The sequence below is a fragment of the Rhopilema esculentum genome, chromosome 3, assembly GCF_057945365.1.
Source record: "Rhopilema esculentum isolate cy_ngs chromosome 3, ASM5794536v1, whole genome shotgun sequence".
Lineage (NCBI taxonomy): Eukaryota > Metazoa > Cnidaria > Scyphozoa > Rhizostomeae > Rhizostomatidae > Rhopilema > Rhopilema esculentum.
The window spans coordinates 2023625-2041684 of NC_142817.1; the positions used below are offsets into that span (position 1 = coordinate 2023625).

Genomic DNA, 18060 nt, shown 5'->3' on the forward strand with positions numbered 1-18060 from the left:
CCAATCTTTTGTCAGTACATACTTAATAAGAATACCCTAATATTTTTCTCAACATTCTCAAGAATTTCCGATATTGTACCGAAATATGTTTTTAATGATTCTTTAACGACACTAAAGGCAATAGTAGAAGGGAAAAAAGTTTTTAGCCGTGAATATATAATATGATTAACACATATAAAATTTTCGTAAAAGTAACTGTAATATTAAATAATATTGAAGCTTAAAATTGCAATCAAAACTCTAGTAAATACTTTTTTATGAAGTTATAGTATATCTATTATTTTCAAGTTATTCTTAAATTTTAGCAGTTTCGTGCCTCGATTCCTATAAAAAATTCTTATAAAGTGCGTTGAAATTGGTAATGCATATTCTACTAGGTGTACATTCTTAGATAAAATGTTCACGATTTCATGTTATCGATTTCCCAAAAATGCTGTATTTTCAAATAAAGTTTCGTAAAGAATTTATATCATATTTGAGAAAAGTTTGGAAAATAAGAAGAAAATCACAATGCTCGAAAATAGTCGTTGTCAGTTAGGGAACTTAAAAAATTACGTTAATAACCAAACTTTTTAATTTGATAAAAGTAGAGTATTGAAAGAATAAAAGTTCAGCTTGGTAAAACATATGTTAATCACATTTGAGCAGTTTCGCAACTATAAATTTACGCATTTATAACCAAAAAATTTTTTAAAACATTTTCTGCTAGTTTTTAGGATATGTAACGAAAATTGTTTAAAAGGTAAACTTTAATGAAAATAAGTAATACCTACATTTACGAACTTAACGAGCAGAAAGGCCTTGGAACAAATATTCGAAATTAAATTATCAGAAATATCGATGATTGATAAGAACACTTTAAAGCAATACTAGTTCTTGTACAAATATTTTTTAGAAATAGAAAGCCATAAAAGAATTTCAGACAATATTATTACAATTTATAAAAAGTTAGTGTTTGTCATATCTACTTCGTTTATATTTACGGGTAATATTGAAATTTTGCCGAAGCTGAAGAATCCGGTCAGGATAATCCGATTAACCTCGTGTCATATACGTCGAAGAGTTTTTTGACTGCATTAATGAATTACAGGTCGCACAGAGTCAGAGAACGCTCTCCTAAGAATATGACATCTAGCAAAACATGATACCTATTCGGATTCTTCATGTCCGCCAAAATTTGTAAGTTTGGTGTTTCTCAAGTTTAGACAAAACAGCTTTTAATGTCTAGAATCCTGTTAGATGTTGCTACTAAAAAGATTAGCAATAGCATACATGATAAGATTGTTAAAAATAACATAAATTTACTGTTTTCTACCCTGACTTGATTTGCTTTTTCCAGTGTTCTTGATATTTGGTGGTTCATTGTTTCAATGCTTCTTCTGATTCTTTTGTTTGCCATTTTGGTGATTGACTCTGATTCATTTGTGATAAATGGATGATTCAATAAATCTTTGGCCAGTGGACGGCTCTTGGGATCCCTGAATCATACAGTAGTTATATTGCCAATGTAATCAATTGTATTATTATGCATGAATAGCCTATGCATGAACTATGCGTTTATACCATGCTAGCATTCAAACTTTTTGGCTGCAAAGTTATTTTCAGATTAAAAGAGAATACTAGATTAAATAGATTGACGATTAAAGGCAGTCTGTCCCCTCAATGATTGGCTTATATGAAAATTTCGCCTTCCCGCCTCAACGGATTACGCTGCTCGCTTTGGCTGGCCTAGCTGTGGTAATGGACGACATTTGAAACTGCGAGCAAAAAGCTATCGGAAATGGGTTGCCTTTAGGAAACAGAGAGCAAATTGAATTCACACTTATATTTCGTGACAGAAGAAAAACCTAGAGACGTGTGGAAAGTGGAATGTCAGGGCATCTTTACAAAGCTTCCAAAAATTGCAATTTAAAGAAATTTTTTTCATTAAATCTTTTCAATTTATTCTTAGAAAAGCCATTTTCTTTTTTAATATGACTTTTAGTTTATTTGTGCTCAAAAATAAACCAAAGTGCTTGAAAGTGCTTTGTATTCCATTTTACAAATGCTTCGTACATCTCTGTCTGTGAACAAATTTCTTGTTACGATAATATAGTTAGCAAATAAATTTAGTATAAGAATCAAAATATAATAGTTTGATTGTCAAAAACACGACGTTTCGAGTACATGCTGTTATTCTGGATGAAGTACCACACGCAACGTACATATTTTATTGAAATTTCGTGTTACCTTTTGAACGTCTGTGATAGAAAGTCTCTCAGGCTCCCTGAAAGGTCTTTTGGTACCTCAGGTGATTTGTTTCCGATTCCAATGTTGTATACTGCAGACATTGGTTCCATGTCACTCCACGGTGGCTTGCCAGTTAACATTTCAATGACTGTACAACCAACGCTCCTTTTATTACAAAATAAATATAATCACATGTCAATTTGTTTCAGTGTGCTTTTTGACATTATACAAGCTCAAAATGTTCTTCTTTCATATTATCACAAAATAGGTACTTCTGTATTTGGTACTTCGACGTTTGTAGAACATGTGTTTAAGTTTTTTGGTAGCTCTATTCTGGTCAACCCAGACTTCTAAATTTTGTTTAGGTGTGTTGATCTGTCAAAATTCGTATGAAATGTTTCAAGGAAAGTGGAAGACAATACGAAACAAAACCTAATTCAAATATCTTTGTATAATTCAAATAGCATTTATCTTCTTCAAATATTCTATCTGACACGACATAATTTCTCAAAAAACCTCTTTATTTGAATCTCGATTGATAAATGTATATTCGCTGATATTTCTGACTATATAAAAAGAGAAAACCAAATTGTATGTACAACAGGTTTAACTAAATGCATCAAAGATACGTCACGATAAAAAAACCATTATTGCAACTGCGATCATGATTTTTCACTTGTTTTGAAGTCTGACCAAACTTTGTAGAATGTTTACACATGCCATGCCAGAACACATACCATATATCTGCCTTTCTCCCATATCCTTCTCCTTTAGTTGGCGAGGCTCTTATAACTTCTGGGGCCATCCAGTATGGCGAACCAAGAGTGGCGCTAAGGCCACTTGCGGCACTGCAGCGCTAATGAACGATAAATTTTAATACCGCGTGCATCATTAGGCATATAAAAAAACAATTTAGCAAAATGTCAAAATTTCCTTGTTAGAGATTTTGCAAAACTTTAGCAAGAGGAAAAATGCATCATTGTTTGCAAATATTAATCTACTTTGACTAAATCATAAATTGATAGATTTTGATTAACTGCAAACAGGAAGCCATTTTTCATTTTTCAAACCAGAAGTTGGTAGCATACATTCTCAGAAGAAATAAAAATAGCATTGAATCTTAATTCTGTATTGAGTCATATCGATCTATGGAATTCTTCTAAGTAAATATGAAAAAGGGGTACAACTTACTTGAAGTCGTTTAGAAAGCCCAAAGTCAGCCAATTTAGCGCTGCTGTAATCCGAACTAAGAAGTATATTAGCACCTAGGATTAGATGTAAAAGAATTGCACTCTGTTTTTGACTTTAACCTCTGTGGCGAATCTTCGTTTTTAGACTAGGTATACAAGTTATGTTGGCCTAAGCTTCAAATAAACTTTACATCGTTTCTACTTTGTTCACATCATATTCTAATATTAGGCATTTTATCCAACAGCAAAGCTTCCAGAGACGCAAATCTATCTTTATTTGTCACCGTGAAGTTAACATTTTACATTCAGTGATCAAATCGTTTATTCTCTTGAATCTTTTGTCAGAAAAATCTTCGGGTCAGTTAATTAAATCAAATTAACAACAGCATTTGACCCATCAATTACAGTTGTATGGTGTCTGATTTTTCAATCTAATTTCTAATTCAAAAGCAATTTGTATATATATGCTTAGAGTAATTTTTTAAGTTGCTTTTTATTACGAAATTGCCAAAGCTGATAATAGATAGAGAGTAGAAATTGTTATGCAGTAAGGTATTTTGCAGTAACAGAGACTTTGGCTTTGCAAAGGTTTATTCAATTTTTCACTTCGAATGAGACAATTTGAGTAAAACGTCTAACGTTTTTAAGATTCTCAGTGAAATAGAATCAAATCTTAAACCATTGTTTCTTCTGCCATGTTAATCAGCAACTGTCGTGTCATCATTTTAGTTATATGAGGTTTCAGGTAAGCAAGATAAAAAAGTTTTCATAAAAATAGCAAGGCTGTTAAAAGCACTAAGAAAAAGTCACTGGAGAGACTTGATGCTGTTTCAATAAGCACGTAGGTAGCAAAGTTGAGAGAGGGAGCTAAAGAAAAGCATCTCTTAATGTCAGAATATTATAAATATGCCAGAAAATGAATCATTTTAATATTCGATAAAAATGAGGCAAAAAATGTAGTTGTAAGTTGAAGCTACATTTTAAGGGGAGAAATTAAGGTGGCTACAATGCCTAAATACTATGTTTTTCTCTCAAAGAGAGAAACAAAAAAGAAAATATTTCTTAGAATGGACCATTGTTTTTGGATAAACACTTGATCCAGAAGAACGGCCATTTTTAGGTAAAGCAGGAAACATTTTTACAAAATGGGCACTTTTTAACTTTAGGAAAAGGTGAGAGCTTGGAATGTGTTGGTTTATTATTTTCAATTTCTTTCATAGCACTTATTTCTGAATGCTTGTATGCATTTTCTATAAAATTTTTTGTGGTTTAGGGACATATGGCCACAGGTTTTAAAAATACATGAAAAGATGTGAACAATTATAGCTTCTTTTTGAAACCTTTGTCCTGTGCTACCTTCAAGTTTGATATGCTTTTCACTTCCCTACTTTTTGGGTTTATTTTAACTTTTCATGACAGAAGCTAAAAGCAAAGAATTGATTCTGATGTCTGCTTACCCTTGATGTCTCTATGAACGATCATGTTGGCATGGAGGTATGCAACTCCATCAAGAACCTGATGACAGTAACGCCTAGCACTGTCCTCCTTCAATCCTCCATGTTTCAAGACATAATCCCGTATCGATCCCTGTAAAACCCAAAGTTTGCGTCAATACAAAAATGAATTAAAGGCCTTTTCAACCGACAGTTCATAATTGATCAAAGTTTTTTGTTTCAAATGTTAAGCAAACAAGCAACGATAGGCAAGCAGCGTTATTCAAAAACGTCATCCTAAAAACAAACATACATTTGCCAAAAGAGCAATATTTTAGGGCTGGAAAACTTGAGGGAAGTTGCAAATAGTGCCGCTGGCTCTCATTTTCTCCTTTTGCTTGCATTTTTGTTGACATTTTAATGACTTACATTTGAAATTGCTTTAAGTGTCGAATTTGACAAGAGCTGCTCTTTTCAGTTTGATCGCTCTGGTTTAAGGTCCAAGAGTATAAACGTCAAATAATGACCAAAAGTAAGCTGAAAATCTATATCCAGGTGCCATGCCGTAATACTGGACAATGAAGAATTTTTTCTCGAGCAATTATCAAAAATTGTATAGCAATTAGAAAAATATAGAAGAAAAATAGTAGGATGTAGTGAAAAATTTTATACGAACAAGAAAGATAATGCTAATACTTTTAATTTCAATGAATTTTCCGGTTAAATAAAGCTGGTTATTAGGTAGAACTAACTTACTCCGGGCAAATATTCCATGAAAATGTGCATAGTTGATTTCACCATTTCCATACCATAATACTGCACTATGGAGACATGACTTAGATTTCTAAGAACCTTTATCTCAGAATCCAACGCATTCATTTCCTAGAAGGAAGTAAATATTCAAGGAAGTAAGTTATTTAAAAGAGGAACGAAAATCTATGGTTTGATTAATCATTCACATATGAAGAAAAAGAATGAAGATGCTTTCAAAGCATACTTCAGCTTTTTGTCTGAACCTCTTCAAAGATGAAACGTAAGAATATGTTTTTTATACTCAGAAGAATGTCAGGTGAAAAGCTTAAGTTTGTCTTAACGCTGGTTTTCATTTCACTTATTTCGACGTATTTCATCGCAATTCAGAGTCTACGATCTACCCACCGTAAATAATCCTAATAGAATGTAACTCAACGTAACTCATCGGAAGATATCAAAAAATTTTGTTTCTCCCGACAAAATACGTTGAATTACGATGAAATACGTTTTCGGTTTTCATATACCATGAAAATCGTGGACCCTGAATTACGATAAAATGCGTCGAAATACGTCATATGAAAACCAGCCTTAAAAATGTTCGTTTTTTTCAAAGCCATGTTTAAACTCTTTAAGGACAAAATTTGTTTGGACATGCTTGGCAATATCTTTGCATGCTTAATAGAAAAGTATGAAACAAACTTATTTCTTGCTTTTTCTTATATCTTGAAAAAATTTGATTTTAAACTAGTAATTAGAAACAGAAAACTTACAGCGGATATCGAACTTCTTTTACCATTTGTGTTGACTTTTTTCACGGCAATTTGACAGTTTCTGATCAGATCATAGCCAATAAAAACCTTTAAAAATAACACGTGTTTTCTCACTATGTCTTGCATGTTTTATGAATAAACTGCGAAAGTATATGACATTGTCTACCATAATATTTAAAAAAAAGCATTTGTATAATTTGTTTTCAGCACAATTTTCCAAAAAGAAGTTTTTGAAGAATTAGAATTAATAATTAATGGCTTTCAAAAAGATATGACTTCATAAGAGCTTTAAGAGTTTTTATAATAAATCTGAAAATGTATCATGGAATAGTTTTTCATAGAGAAACCAGTCAAAACACACAAATATTATCTGAGAAATAGTCTAGATTAGTTTTGTTTATCAACTTTAAGAGCTAAGCCAAAACGAAAAACTCTTAGCAAATTTCAGGACTCGTCATAACTTAGCCGATCAACCAAGTTTAAGTATTACGGGAGTGTGAGAATGGCCCAGTTGTTAGAGGCGCTGACTACAAGCCCAAGGGTCCGTAGTTCGAGTCCCTGGCATGACCAAAATTTCACCCAGAGTGAGGAGAGTCGCCAGCTCTCTGTAATTCCAGGCATAAGAATCGTGAGGCATGTTCACATTAAGAGGAAGGACCAGGACACTGCTCGATAAGCATAGCTTCTCAGTGTCCTAAAAACTACCTTCGGATAATAGGTAGCAGCAAGTACAAATAAAAAAGTTTAAATATTTGGAAGCATTATATAAAGCTATTTCAATTTGTAAAGTGAAAATTAGAAAATTCACATGCATTTTTTTGTGAAATCATACTTCTTTTCATCTCTTTACATTTTATGTAAATATTATAATGAATTAGAACGACTGCAAAGCGTAGAATGTACGTAAAAATGTCAATTTTAATGAAAGTAAAGATGAATGAAATGAAATTAATGTTCTTTCATTTACTTCTACATGATTTTCGTCTTTCAATCTCATTCTGGTTTACGGAGCATTGGATTTCTAAATGACTTGTAAATGATGTCACAAAGCGTTTTTCATCATGACTGCATTACACTTTATCAGTATTTGATAAAGATCAGTCTAAAATCCTGTCTCTCTCGACAAACCTTGTCTATATTTACCTTTCCAAAACCTCCACAGCCAAGTAATTGTCCTAATTTCCATTTTTTTGGTATTTTGATGCTGAGATTTTCCCTCTTCTATAATAAAGAAAAAAATAAACACGTTATAATAGCATATAATTTAAACACTTTTGGTGTATAGAACAGAATGGTTCTAGCTTGGTACTCTGAGTTTTACGCTTAATGCGGTCATGAGGCAATTGAAAAACGGATACAGTATTACACCACCTATGCAACAAAACTATACCCCAAAGGAATGCACATATCTGCCTATACATCATCGAGCACTTTATAACAGCCCAGTAAACAGTAATTGTGATTAATATGATACTCTAGATTAATAAATGATAATAATAAATATACAGATAATAATTTATATTAATGAAGGAATACTTGTTCAGCTTGCACGGAAGCTGCTGTTAGTGCGAGATAAAAGATTAGAAATTTTAAAAGTTAAAACTCGCAATCAAGTTGATCTTGTATATTGTCTATTATTAATAATATTGCTATTAACATTAAAATCGTTCAATAACTGTACCAGAAAGCTAGTACCAAAAGATCTAACTACTTTACTTTTCTTACTTTACTGAATATTAAACTTATTCAACTTTTACCTCTTGGGCGGATTGCAAAACAAACAGGATATCACCAAATCCTTTTTCTTCTGCTAATTCAACAGGACTTGGCAGATTCTAGAAATATTGAGTTATCAATTAGCTAACAAAATACCTTTGATTACAAATATTGTTAGCTGTATTTTAGAAACGCTTAATTAATCTCTAGTATTTTGAATTTGTTGCGTAGGTCGAATCAAATTGGAAATGAACTGAAGTGCGTTTGAGGTCGAGCCAGTCGTGTCTTATAAAACCTTTGAATACTATTTGTTACTTTAGACTTGGAATAGCTCTTTAGATTATATTCGCCGTCACTATATTGCTTTGTTCATGCTTTATTCTTTATTTAAACTTAATTCATACTTTTGAAATACTTTTTTGAATGCTGGCATATTGAAATGCTCCAGCAGAGTATTACCTCGTAGAAGATCAAATACATGCGTTTCATGAGGAATCTTGTACTCTACTACTTAGAACAGCTTTGAAGCTAGCAAAATTGTGAAATGCAACCAAGCTAAATGAAAACGTTGAATCTACAAACACAGATATCGGAATATAGTCAGAATTTAAGGTTCTGCCAAAAGCTTACTAGTTTATGATTGTGTAAAAAATTTCTTGCAAGGATTCAAAATATCTCTGGCAGTGTTTCGAAATCGCTTTTAATGCAATATTGTGACCACCAAGATCATTTCAGTGGTAACAAAAAGCAATAGAAATCAATTCTATTTAGATGGGGATAAGCTCCTAAAAGTCAGGTTGGGTCAAAAGAATTACGAGAATAGAATTAGAAAACAAAGGCTTTACAAAATTATTATTGGAAAAGTTGTTGCCAAATTCATCATCAACTTTAATAGAATGCTTTTCTATAACGTCTTCCATTTCTATAATAGAATAGATTGTTAAGAAAAAGCCCACTTATAATCTGTCATTTGTCTAGAAAAGCTTGCGGAAATATTTTTTGACCTAGGTTTCCCCATACATGGAGCATCTGCTGTTTACTATAATGAAAAAGGGAGGGGCTTCTGAAGAGAACTTACCCTTTCAAGTAATTAAACATATTTAATTATGATCGGTTCAATCAGTGTCTCCCTAGCCACTGACATGTTTCAGGCCTTCATTTCATGCCATGTTTTACTACTGTTTTTTTTGCTTTTGCTAAATTTGATTCAATATCGCGTTTGTGACCTCTGTGAAATTACTCTGGCCAGAATAAAAAAGGCAGCGTGAATATAAGCAAGGGGGGGGGGTCACTATTGTACAGAATAGGGATTCTTAGGTAGGATTAGTAACTGCTTATCAATTATATTTTTTCGCTTCTACATACTTGAACAGGCTGATTTTAAGACTTTTGCTGTCTTACAGTTTGCCTAAAGAAAACCTTCTTTTTTCGATGTTATTTGTTCGACTAATATTTGTCCTTAGTATTGCTTTTTAACTTATCTTTACAAAAAAAGAACTGGGTAACAATTTTTTAGTCCTTCGGTTTCCAGAAATGAGACTTTGGTTGAAAAATTGGAAAACTGGCCTCCTTAAAGATACACCTTTTACAGTGTCTTTGAGTCAGATAACCTATCTTTGAGCACAAGATACTTTAGAACCAAGATTTTTTTTCCAGAACAGATTTGTGATTGAAAGGTTGTTCGTGCTTACCTGTTGATTGCCGTTGATTTCAGCCCCATATGTTACAAGCAGCTGAGTAATATCTTTGTGTCCTAATTTTATTCCAAGTTGCAATGCTGTGTATCCATCCTACATTGATAAGAAAATGCTATGAATTTTGATCAAGATAAAAAATATAAGAAACTTCAAGAGATTGAAGTCCAATTCAAGAACATCGTTATGCAAGCTAAGTTGACAGAAAAAAAACAAGATTTCTGCAAATTGAAGGGGCAAAAAATTTGATAAAAATACTGGACATCAAAATCTTGAACATTTTGATTGGCTGTTGTGTTTGTCTGTTAAGGGGAAAAAGGCTTTACAGACAAGATATTTTGGCTATGTCATCTACATATAGAAAGCTAGAGAGATAGCTCAATAATAATTTTCCTGTTAAATATGGTATTTTTGAAAACGGTTAAAATGGAGCTACAGTACCTTGTCTGGAACATCGACATCTAGTCGCTGGGATCCGTGTGTTAGTAACGCATGCGCACATTCCGGCCTGTCGTAAAGTGCAGCCCAATGCAACGCTGTATAACCACACTATTTGTTGAAGAAAAGTATTTAGATTCAGCTCCTTAAAGTATAGGATAAAGAAAAGGACGATAAATGCAAATCTTTATTTTCTTACTGCTTTCAGCTGTTTACGGTTTATGTTGTTTAATGGCTCAAAACCAAAAAAATAAAGACTTCCTTCTTATCTTTGCCATGTACCTACTTCTCTTTAAAAGCTGTAGTTTCGCAGCTTTTCGTTATCTTGAAGCATCCAGCCTACTAAAGGCCTATTTTCTCTTTAATGTGCCCTAATAAGCAGACCTCAATGTCAATTGGCGTTTCTTTTCTTGATTCATTCAATAGCTTGTAAATCTCTACACAGCAAGCATTTGACATTAGTTTAACATTTGTTAGTTAAACAATTTCTCACGAAAATTTTCAAGAAAGCTTTTTCGCTGCTTCTAGATGTTTTGAACATATAAAAAATCATTCCTTTCCCTTGTGTGTGAAGAAAACATCGAAATTACTTTACTGAGTGCAAACCTTAATAACAAGGCTTAAATTTTTAACGTTGAAATCGATAATAATTCCACGATAACAATGATAAGTACTATGTGTTAAAGAAAGAGGCTTCTGAAAAGGAAATACAGTCTTCTTGCTGTCAAGGAATATGTGATTAATGCATGTGAAACAAAACCTCGAATGGACGCAACCTCAGTTTTGTTTCACTCGATTATCTTGCTGCGTACTTGTATACAGACCTCATCAATAGCATCAACCGGTGCACCTTTAGCCAGGAGCATTTTCACCAAATACAGATCATTCTCCTTGACAGCCTCAATAAGAGACTGTCCAAAGCAGTCTTTAACAAGCACCATAGCCGCTCAAGTCCAAGGCAGGAAGAATTCCATTTAAACACGATATAGTGGAAAATGGTCCTATAACGTCGTTTCAGCAACTGGCTTGATATTGAGTACAAATGTCTTAACTGGAAGGTACTAGTAGATCAAAACAGGTGGTCTTAGTCAGTAAGATACACACATTTAGTTGTGGTGTCTTTAAATGGAAAAGTGAATAGGTCACCATGAATTGCTTTCAACAATCCACTGCAGAAAAGTTGTCTGCATTAGAAAGTCATTCATGCTACATCCGAATCATTAATCTGAGTCACCAAGTGATTCTATCTGATATCCAAGCGTTTCGAGACAATCTTCAGCTTGTAAATGGTCACATGATGTACCTGCATGCATTTTCACTCCTGCGAGTGACTCGCACTGAACATACGCGTAAGCAGTACAGATCGTCTAAATGAAAAGGGGACAAAAGGTGTGTCTGAAATAAAGAAGCAGAGGATATCCCAAGCAAAGAGGAGCCGAGAGTTGCCAAAGCCCGAAAGAGTGGAGGGTAGCCCAAGCATAAAGAAAAAAAATTGTCTTAAAATAAGATCTTTCTCCTTGATTGGGTCATTGGCAATCTTGTTTTTCCATTTACGGAGATATTAGTTGGCCTTTTGTCTGGGGCCTGGGCAATTTATAAATGGCCACCAATCGCATCTCCACTAATTTGTCACACTCTACCCCGTTGTTGCGAAAGTTGATATTGTCGTGACAGTAATGGCAGAGCATTGCCCCCTGCCAACAAAAGATAAACTGGATATAGAAGAAAAAGTGAAAGATGTTGCAACAGAGACTCTTCAGGGATCAAGTTGTAATGGCCTAGTCAAGATATTTCAAACATCCGTTGTCCATGTCCTTGACAGTTTTTGATGTTGTTGTTGAAAATTCATATCCAACTTTACTAAAACAAAATTGACCGTTTCACAACCATCAAAATCTAGAGTCTTGTTTTTCTTCTGTCCCGCGCTAATTATATCTATATCTCCCTTGTCTGGCATCCTTCATTTGTATTGTACACTATCTCTAAACAATTTAGACAAAATACTTCATTTTCTAAAATTCCTCAAGGGTCATAAAAGGTCCCTTAGCATTCCCTTAGCTCTGGCCCCAGAATTTTAGCATATCAGCAAAGTAAAAGCTACTTCGGTGAGCTTGAACATGCTACCTAGTGAAAAGCTAAACGATTCTTTTATCATTCTTTTCAAGAAAGGAAAAGAAGTTTTTATCGTATCAAATCTTGAAGGATAACATTGCAAGGTTGTTCAATTCAAAACTTATAAATGACAAACCACAAACCACAAACCACAAACGTATTGAGAAGAGCCTTAATGAACTATCAACGATGTCTTAGAAAGGGTTGACGATCATATGTCCTATTTATTCAGACCTTTATACATAATAGCAAGTGACCAAAATATCATAAATCCTTTATAATAAGAATATTCATAGATAAAAAATTCTTTATAATAGCGTGTAATCAGAAAATAAAGAATAATTTTTTATCCTAAGTCCTACTTATAAAGACAAAACGTTAAGGGCGAAAGTAGCTTTTTACGAAAAAAAGAGTTATTTCGAGAGAGAATTAACTTTTCTCCATGGCTGTTGTATAATTGTGCTCAAACTTCACATATAGTTTGCAATTTATATCTTTTTGTTTGTATTGCTATCGAACATAACAACATTCTGTTTTGATTAGGAGAGGCCGGGGTATAATTCTGCTCTCATGACGTAACTTTGATTTCTAGGTCATTACTAGTTGCAGGTGAAACCTGAGGCATGATCAATAATAATTATTCAGGCTGCCTACAAAGCCTTTCGCGGAAACAAAGACGATTTTATCATCAAATTTAAGGTTAAACCAAACTGCATTTGCCGATTCTCAATCGGAATGAAATTATTCTGATTTTCAACATCACGTAGATTGATCTCATTGCATTCTCGCACTACTGTTAAAATAGTCATTCCATGACCGCACAACAGAGGAAATCAATACACTTTAAACTTCATTGTAAGACGTTTTAACTCAGGTAATCATAAAATCTAGGCATGAAACATAACAGGGAGGGGGGGAGACAAGTTGGAGGGTATTTTATATGGCTGTTGGTTATAGGAATGAAAAATACACACTTAATATGCTTTCAAATGAGTTTTAATGTTTTGGAAATAAAAGATTTACCAAGTTTGATTGTAGTTTTCCCTTAATTTTAGAGAAGTGCTTTCAATGACAAAAAATAATGGCTTGAAATACTCTGTCTTCTAAAGTTTGGAGAAATTTCATAAAATAAAATAATTTTAACTTACATTATGAACAATTTTTTTGGCGGTACAGAACTTGAAAAAATATTTTTTTTTCATCGTGTACTTTCGGACCCTTATTCTGACGTTTTATGCTCTGAGGAGTGTCAGACGAAAAAAACTTTCTCGTTTTCTCTCTTGGACTCCATTGGTAATTTTCTTTAGGCTCGCGGCACTGATTGGTCAACTATACCGGTCTTGTGCTTGCGTTTTTCTGATTGGCCTATTTCGACCCACAACTGGGTATATATTTTCCATCGTGTTCTTTCGGAACCTTATTCTGACGTTTTATGCTCTGAAGAGTGTCAGACGAAAAAGCTTTAGTATGTCGTAAAATGTTTGCTTTTTTCAAAGCCATTTTGTAATCTTTTCCTTTTTCTAGTTCCTTATATTCATAGTTTTTTGTAAAATCTCAACCGTACAAAGTAAACCCTTAGATTTCTGATTTTGTATATGAAACAAACAATCTTGATTTATCTTTGTATGAATGCAATTTTCTCTGAAACTATGCAAGATACTGAAATGAAAATTTCACAGAATATTTTTGAAGGTACGGCCAGTGCAAATATGGTCAGCAATTGTCAACAAAATATTTGGTTCATGTTTTATTCACAATTGAAATGTTAGTTTTCAATTTGCAGTTTGAAAAAATTCCTCAAAAACTTTGTAATTTCAAACTCTCAGCGGCATTAGAGAACTCAAAAGTGTTTTTAAATGTTCCAAAAACTTATTTTTCTGGTTTGGTTGACTTTCTAATTGATAATTCCTTAGTTTCATAGTTTTTTGTAAAATTTTAACCGTACAAAGTAAACCCTTAGATTTCTGTTTTTGTATATGAAACAAAAAATCTTGATTTATCTTTGTATGAATGCAATTTTCTCTGAAACTATGCAAGATACTGAAACGAAAATTTCACAGATTATTCTTGAGGGGACAGGGAGTTCAAATATGGTCAGCAATTGTCAACAAAATATTTGGTTCATGTTTTATTCACAATTGAAATGTCAGTTTTCAATTTGTAGCTTGAGAAAATTCCTCAAAAACTTTGTAATTTCAAACTCTCAGCGGCATTAGAGAACTCAAAAGTGTTTTTAAAAGTCCCAAAAACTTATTTTTCTGGTTATGTTTTGGTTTTATAATGAAAGATGTTGTTAGAAGACAGTCTTTCATTTCGACTCTCAAGAATTTTTAAGGGAAAGCTTGTGCCATAACCCATAATTTTGGGTGTTGTCATCACTTAGTTTAACAATAAAAAATTACCTATAAGAATGTAGCTTCTAGTAAGCATATATTCGAATGAGACGATATCTATTCTTAATTTGATAAAATGCCAAAAAAATATCTTGGCTATTAGAGTCCTCACTTGCTCATCGATGTTGGCAAAATTGAGGCAATAACCTGTGTATTTCTTTTGCAGATTTTTCTCCAACAGATTACAAATCTGCTAATTTTTTTATTTCATCTTTGACATTGGCAGACATTCATAGTTGGTTAAATCATTAAATTGTTCTGAAATATATGTTATATCAAATATATGAAGTCTCAATTATTCACCGTGCAACAAGACTCTTTTTTTAATCGTCCACAAGATAGAAAACATTACAATATCGCAACTGTATTGTTTAAAATTTTGTCGTCAGAGTTTGATAGTTCTACTAGATTTGTTTGTGTTTCAAAGTTTTTAGATACTTCTTTCACAAGTACAATAAACCCACTGTTAGATCGTTACCTTCCATTCAAAGTAAAAAAGCCATATATTTTTGCAAATAAGTGTCTCCATGCCATACCTTCTCCTGTGTTTAAATTAGATTGCTATTGACCATAATTATCGGCAAAGAGTTATAATTTTAATGCAATTTTTCAAAGATATTTATCTACAAAACCCCGCAAGGTCTGAGCATATTTTGATAATCAAATGAAAAATAGCTAAAAAACTATTTCTTGATTTTCTTGCTAGCAATTTTTCTCAAAAACGAACTAAAACTAAATGCTACTTAGATGACTTAAATCATAATCAAAAAATGATCTTGCACCTGGTAATTTTTTACTGAACTTTATAAAAGTAAAAACTCATTATGAATAATATGATTAAAGGTCTTGTCTTTTTTCTATTTGACCTTTTTCTCATTGGAACTGAATTCTCGGAATATTTTGTCAGACGATCGTTTCAAGGAACAATGACTTATTAGTCCTTCAAAAGCCTGCCACAAACGTAAAACACTACACCTTGTAGTAATCTGACACAACAGGTTCTTGAAAACAAAAATTACAATCGTAATGTCTTTTGTACGAAATCATTTTACAAGAAGCAAACTGGATTGAATGTTTACAACAATACGAATTTCACAGTTAAGAGGATTACACTTAATCTAAAACAATAAATTTTATGAAAGAATGAGTCTCATTTCAATTGAGAAAACAAGAGCAAAGGAATAAGCTCATTACTAACTTCATGTCACTTTGTAACTTTCCATAATATATAAGCGATGATGATGGGGATGACTTGATTATTATCATGATCATAATGACAAATGAAATATCATGATTGATTATAATAATGTATGACGATTGATGATGATCGATGATGATCGATGATGATTAATGGTGATTGATGGTGTTTACGATTGAAGATTTTGATTGATGAATTTGATTGATGATTTTGATTGATGATTATGATTGATGATTGATGATTGATGATTATGATTGATGATTATGATTGATGATTATGATTGATGATTATGATTGATAAAGATGACTGCTACGTAGGTGCTACACATCTTCATTATGCTTCCTATTTGATATCTATATATACATAATTTCCACTAACACGACGATCCCTATAGCAAGTTATCTTTTGTACTTCATCTAAATCTTGTAGCAGTACTCTTTGCACTGTCCTTGTCAAAAAGAATTACATGTCACATATGAAGTAGACTTGTGAGGCCACATTTTCATAGCATCTATAATTTCAATTAGCAAGAGCCAGATGGGACTGATCTAAGTATACCAACCAATAGCATAGGTTGAAGACAATGAATAGCAAAGGAAAAAGTAATCTAGAAACCACATCCACCGCTGATGGTTCTTTCAGCATCATGAGTTCCTCAAGGAGCATTTCTTGGCTCTCTTTTGATAAATGGTCTGTAATTGAGCTACCTTTTGAGTTATTCAATTTCAGGGTAAAGTGAGACTTGCCATTTTGAATGTTCCCTCTTTTCCGAGTATTATTTTCATAATCACTGTAACCATTCAGATAAGTGGACTCGGAGATGCTGTCATCGCAAACCTTCACTACCACACTGTGGCTCTGAAATCAAGGAAAAGAAATGGGTATAGTTGAAAGTAATTTATCTAGCTAAATAGAATACAAGAGCAAAGTTCAATAAATGATTTGATTTTGTAAACATTAGATCTGTACGGTCTGTTAACATTAGATCTGTACAGATTTGATTTTGTAAACATTAGATCGTACGATCTGTTAACATTAGATCTGTACAGATTTGATTTTGTAAACATTAGATCGTACGATCTGTTAACATTAGATCTGTATACAGAGAATCCAGTTCTATTGAAAAGTCCATTTTACGTACATGTTTGAAAATAAAGGCAAAAACGAGATAGACTGAGTATAAGGAAGAACTAATGATCTCAAAATTCCAATTAAGTGCTTTATTCCTCAAGGGTGGTTATTCCTCAAAGTCCAAAGAACATGACAATCTCACTGATGGAAGAACTCTGTTTTGGAATCTGATTCTTTATTCTGAATTCTTGGTTTAAGCTTTTCAAGATAAACATATATAAAGAAAGTAGACTCTGAAATAACTTACCTTGTGGTTGTTTGAGAAAGAGTCATTTTTCTTTTTCTGAAGTCTCCTTTTGCAGAATGCCTCAAGGTTAAGAACTATTATATACTCTAGTAACGACAAGAACACCATCAGGAAGGATATAAACAAATAGAAATCGACAGCTTTGACGTATGAAACCTTGGGCATGTTGACGTTAACAACCCCAAGCATTGTTATTATTGTTAAAATTGTCGTCACGCATATAGCCGCTCGAGCCGGAACTGCTTCTTCGTGGATCCAAAACGAGGCCCAAGATACCATTACAATGAGAATACACGGCAGGTATACTTGAAGTAAGAAGTATGTCGTCTTGCGTTGAAATACGAATTTGCCAGTGGCTGAAGAGAAGTTTTCTGAAAAAAAGACGTTTAATGGGTTGATTAGTCAGCAATATTTGATGATGAAATATTTTGTGAAAATTTTTGAGCATTTGTTATTTCCCAAGTATTTTGCTTAGGTTTCCAAATCGCTTGCATAGATAGGCTTATCGCTTCGAGGAAAAATTTCCATTTCCGAAGGGGCAATTGAAGAAGAAATTTGTTCACAATACCCATAATTCTATTTTGTGGCTTTCCGGTACCTAGGTTTCCATTTTCTTATACTTTATATTTCGAAGTCTGAACAATTAGCTCAAACTGCTACGTCTCAGCCTACTTTGGCGAGAGGCAAGAGTTTAAGGCAAGGGGCACTGATTGGTCAACTTGAACAGTCATATGCTTGTGTTTCTGATTGGCCTAT

General features: G+C 33.1%; 2 protein-coding genes across 13 annotated transcripts in view; both read right to left on the minus strand.

Moving 5' to 3' along the window:
• Window positions 1-94: 94 nt before the first annotated feature.
• LOC135692543 (mitogen-activated protein kinase kinase kinase 2) lies at window positions 95-12350 on the minus strand. The gene is made up of 12 exons (XM_065210707.2): window positions 11048-12350; window positions 10227-10334; window positions 9783-9881; window positions 8133-8210; window positions 7519-7596; window positions 6376-6462; window positions 5609-5734; window positions 4877-5006; window positions 3421-3494; window positions 2967-3085; window positions 2230-2394; window positions 95-1478 (listed from the first exon to the last, which is right to left on the minus strand). Exons 1-12 carry the CDS (start codon window positions 11162-11164, stop codon window positions 1202-1204), a joined length of 1458 nt encoding a protein of 485 aa, XP_065066779.2. The 5' UTR covers window positions 11165-12350; the 3' UTR covers window positions 95-1201.
• Window positions 12351-14482: 2132 nt separating this feature from the next.
• The window catches only part of LOC135692716 (glycine receptor subunit alphaZ1), a 59390-nt gene continuing 55812 nt past the window's right edge, over window positions 14483-18060 (minus strand). For 8 of the 12 annotated variants that reach the window (XM_065210976.2, XM_065210980.2, XM_065210977.2 and 5 more), the window contains 2 exons: window positions 17305-17675; window positions 14486-16784 (listed from right to left, as the gene is read on the minus strand). In XM_065210976.2, coding sequence (XP_065067048.1) covers window positions 16446-16784; window positions 17305-17675 — 710 coding nt within the window. In that variant the 3' untranslated portion in view covers window positions 14486-16445. Of the gene's footprint in view, window positions 16785-17304; window positions 17676-18060 lie in introns of all 12 variants that reach the window. The other 4 variants (XM_065210987.2, XM_065210985.2, XM_065210986.2 and 1 more) reach the window with 2 other exon arrangements.